The sequence below is a fragment of the Echinops telfairi genome, unplaced genomic scaffold (genome assembly GCF_000313985.2).
Source record: "Echinops telfairi isolate 266 unplaced genomic scaffold, ASM31398v2 ScPeMD7_7412;HRSCAF=8450, whole genome shotgun sequence".
In the NCBI taxonomy this organism is placed as follows: domain Eukaryota; kingdom Metazoa; phylum Chordata; class Mammalia; order Afrosoricida; family Tenrecidae; genus Echinops; species Echinops telfairi.
This window is the reverse complement of record NW_022111312.1, coordinates 6,793,713-6,797,886: the sequence shown is the minus strand read 5'-3', so window position 1 is coordinate 6,797,886 and position 4,174 is coordinate 6,793,713. Positions and strand designations below refer to the sequence as shown.

Here is a 4,174-nt window from a genome sequence, read left to right as displayed (position 1 = left end):
GAGAATGATGAGGGCAACAAATGTACAAATGTGCTTGACACAATGGATGTATGTATGGATTGTGATGAGTTGTACAAGCCCCCAATAAAATGATTTAAAACAAAAAAATGAATTACAGTCTCAGAAACCCTTAGGGGGCATTTCTACCCTGCTATTGGGCCACTATCAGTCGGCATTGACTGGATGGCAGTGAGTTTTGTTTGTTTTTTTGGTGAGTGTGGCAAGTTCAAGGGAAGGTGAAGCAGGAGGGAGGGGTCCATCTATTAGGGCCCCATCAAGGAAGTTAGGGTGATTTAAAGGGGCTGAGACTCATGAGAAAAGCCCTGGTGGTGTCATGGTTACACATTGGGCTGCTAACTGCAGGGTTGGCAGTTTGAAACCACCAGCTGCCCCGAGGGAGAAAGATGAGGCTTTCTACTTTCACATAGCATTAGTCTCAGAAACCTACAGGAGCAGCTCTACTCTGTCCTCTAGGGTCACTGCAAGCTGGAATCCACTTGATGGCAGTGAGTTTGGTTTGGGTTTTGGGGATCACCAGGGGGGCAAACTAGTCTAATCTTTTCCAGGTATTTTCCTACTGGCCAACACTAGGCTGTGGGGTGTTTCCTTCAGGGCATAGCAGAGGCATGGCCCAATGAATGACCAAAAGGAATAAGGATAATAACAATAGAGCCAAGGTCAGCAGTTCTTACAAGCGAGAAAAAGGAGGCTTTCTGTTCTGTTAAGAGTTACAGTCACCAGGGCATTTCTACTCCGTCCTAATAGGTCGCGATGAGTTGGAATTAACTCAATGGCAGTGGTTTTTGTTGTTTTTTGAGGTACTAGGCTAAGCCCTTTAGGAATTACTGTCCTGGTTCTAATAATAAAATAGGTAATATTGACCACGTACTATGGGTCAGGATTATGCTAAAGGTTTTACGTCTTTGTAATAAATACTGAATGATGAATTGTTTATGCCATCCTAGGACTCCAGTTCATAGTAAAATAACCGATATGTGCACATAGGGTCATTATGAGTTGGAACTGACGCGATGGTACTTAACAACAACCACGTGTTTGCAAAGCGCTTATTCTTTACCAGGTATTGTGTTAAGCATTTAACTAGTACTAACTCATTTACACCTCACTAAAATCCTTTGAGGTATGTACTATATAATTCCCATTTGACAGATGACAGAACTGAGGCATGGAGAGGTTAAATAACTTACCGGGAGTAAATCAGCTGGGAAGGAGCCAAGCCAGGATTCAGAACCTCGTATTTACTATATTGCTTCAGGCCAACCAACCATCTGAGGAAGGTTCTATATTAAACCTCCTCTTGACACGTGATAAAACAGAGGCTCAGAGAAGGTAAATGACAGCTCAGGATCTGAAGTCGGGTCTGACTCAGAATCCCATAATCTTTCTTTTATCCGTTTTCAATGGTGACAATAGTCACATTCACAATGTGGGGCAGCCTTCACCATCTGTTTCCAAAACATTTCTCCTTGCTGACGGAAACTGATTCTACTGAGCAATCAGTCTCTTAAGCACCATGGTGGCACTGTGATTAAAGTGCTGGGTTGCTCACCTAAAGGCTGGTGCTTTGGGGTTTTCTGAGCACTGTGTGCTCTGTCTGCTTCGCTTGCCTTCTCCCGCCTGTCCCCAGTGGGCACTCACCCAACTTGTGCTGGAAGCAGACCTTGGTCAGGAGGATGAGGATGAAGGGCAGTCCTTTCTGGAGCCAGCAGATGACGGCCTTCAGCTCGGACAGGGCAGGCGCAGGTGTCCCGGGCTGCTCCTCGCCCCCCTCCTCTGAGTGCCCGCGGTGGTCCCCACCCACATGCTGCAGCAGGGAGCTACCTCGGTGGCCGTGGTGGAAGTGGTGTGGGGGTTGGCGGTGGTGATAGGTGCCCCCCTCAGCCCGGCCCCCGCCCTCCTCCCTGGAGGCCGGCATCTGGATGAAGACGTCCCCGCCGCTGGCTGAGGACCCCAGCACCAGGCTGGATGGGAAGGGGTTTGCAGGGATGCTGCCTGTGGGCAGGCCGGTTAAGGTGGTTAAGCCGGAGAAGAGCGCTGGGGGAGACGCGGCCTCTGCCTTCAGGCTCTCAAAGACGCCGCCTTCATCCACACTGGCCTCAGAGCTGAGCACCTGGCTGCGGTTTCTGAGGGCAGAGAGAGAAGCCACCACGTCAGGACACAGGAAAAGGCACACGACTGCAAGAGAGGGCTGGAGACAGGCAACAATATCGACAGTGACAACAACACGTCAAACCTTTACCCCAAACATCTATGGCATCCCACATCTTTTTCTTAGTCTTCCCAAACCATTATCAAACCCACTGCCGAACTGATGCCAATTCATAGCAACTCTATAAAACCCCAGGTGGAAGAGTGGTTATGCTTTGGATTGCTAAGCACAAGGTCAGTCGTTCCAAACTACCAGCCGCTGCCCCATGGAAGATAACGGCTCTCGGGAACTCATAGGAGTAGTTCTACTCTGTGCCCTATGAGGCTTAGTGCTGTATCTAACAGCTGTGGGTTAGTAATAATAAAGCAAACCCCCCAGGCCACCAAGTCAACACTGATGCATGTTGGTCCACCCTCTTAAGTTTTCAGATCAGAAACTGCACTTCGTAGGTTTTCAATGGCTGTGACCTTTCGGAAGGAAATCACCAGGTCTTCGCTCTCAGGTGCCTCTGCGGGGAGTCAAATCTCCAGCCTTCTGGCCAATGGCCAGGTGCTTAACCGTGTGCACGACTGATGGATTCCCAACAATATATCACCCACATTTTTGGAGCCCTGGCAATGCTTTTGGGTGAGCACTGGGCTGCCAACCGAAAGGCTGGCAGTTCAAATCACCTGCCAGCCCTTCCTTGGGAGAAAGACGAGGCTGTCTGTTCCAGTCTAGATTTATGGCCTCCGAAATCCTCAGTAGATGGCCGTGGGGTTGGTTTGGGGAGGCCGATTTTACAGATCAAGAAACTGTAACTGCAACTGCAACTGCAGCACCAGAAAGCCTCCTTTCCCCTATCCATACAAAAGTCCTTGGCTCAAGCCCTATATATGTCCCACTGCCTCACTGCCAGGTGCGATTTCCCTGACCTAACTCGTTGGGTCTCGGAACCCACCCGGGTACTCAAGATGCCCCCGTCCTTCTCTGCTCTCCCTTCACTCCCGGGAGTGCTTTCCCTGCCTCAATAAAATCTTTCTCAACTTCACACTCCTGGCTAAATTCTATCTCTGTTCCATGCCTCCGTCTCCAACCTCTCACATGGTACTTTCCATATTGTTTACCAGCACCATGTAATTCAAATGCATTAAATCTTTCGTCTTCCTTATTCAATGTCCACCTTTCACATGCATAGGCGGCGATGGAAAATACCATGGCTGGTATGTTGCATTCACATCTTTCTTTTCCCCTCCTTTTTAGACGGCTGCCATATGTATCCCTGGATTGGGTCTGGCCCCTGCCATAGTACCTGGACCTCACCATACTGGCATGAAGAGAGGTCTGTGGGGCTGGCCCCAATCCCAACTTTGTGGGTACCCCACTCCCTCCCCCCAGAAGAATTCACTTCAGAGGACAACACTGAAGCCATTGAAGTCCCAGCTCAGGGAGAGGGAGGGGCACACCTGATCAGATCACACAGGAGCAAATGAAGAGGGAAGGAGAGAGAGTGGAACATCCCGGCCCACCAAGCCCCGAGGATGATACTCCTGCTGAGAGCAGCCAATGTAGAGAAGACCATAGGGCCGGTCCCACCACAAGACATGACGTCCCTCATGGACCCATAGTGCTACAAGGGACAATGCTGAAGTCACAGTGCAGGAATTGTGCCTGATCTGACCCCACTACTCCGGGGTGAAATGCTAAGGGCATCCAACAGAGCAGCAAGGGGAACAAAGACATGAAGTAAGTCCCCAGGGAATGCCAAAAATAGACTTTGGGGCCAGGGCGTGGCACCCCATCAGACTAGACTGGAAAACACTCCTAAAGGTCAACAAACAGACCTGGAACTCTTTATAGGCTTTTCTTTTATTTTGTCCTTGGGTTTTTGTTGTTGTTTGTTTTCTTTTGTTGTTTGGTTTTGCTCTGTCTTGTTTTTGTGCTTATTATTGTCTCTGCATGTCTATCTAGATAAGATAGGTGGGATAAACAATTTGGATGAGAAAACAAAGGGACCGATAGTTG

At 49.2% G+C, this 4,174-nt stretch overlaps 1 protein-coding gene across 1 annotated transcript in view; it reads right to left on the bottom strand.

Moving 5' to 3' along the window:
- The window catches only part of RNFT2 (ring finger protein, transmembrane 2), a 78,744-nt gene that overhangs the window by 62,741 nt on the left and 11,829 nt on the right, over positions 1 to 4,174 (bottom strand). Inside the window, exon 4 of the mRNA XM_004709553.4 lies at positions 1,660 to 2,144. Within this exon, the coding sequence (XP_004709610.1) occupies positions 1,660 to 2,144 (485 nt within the window). The remainder of the gene's footprint in view (positions 1 to 1,659; positions 2,145 to 4,174) is intronic.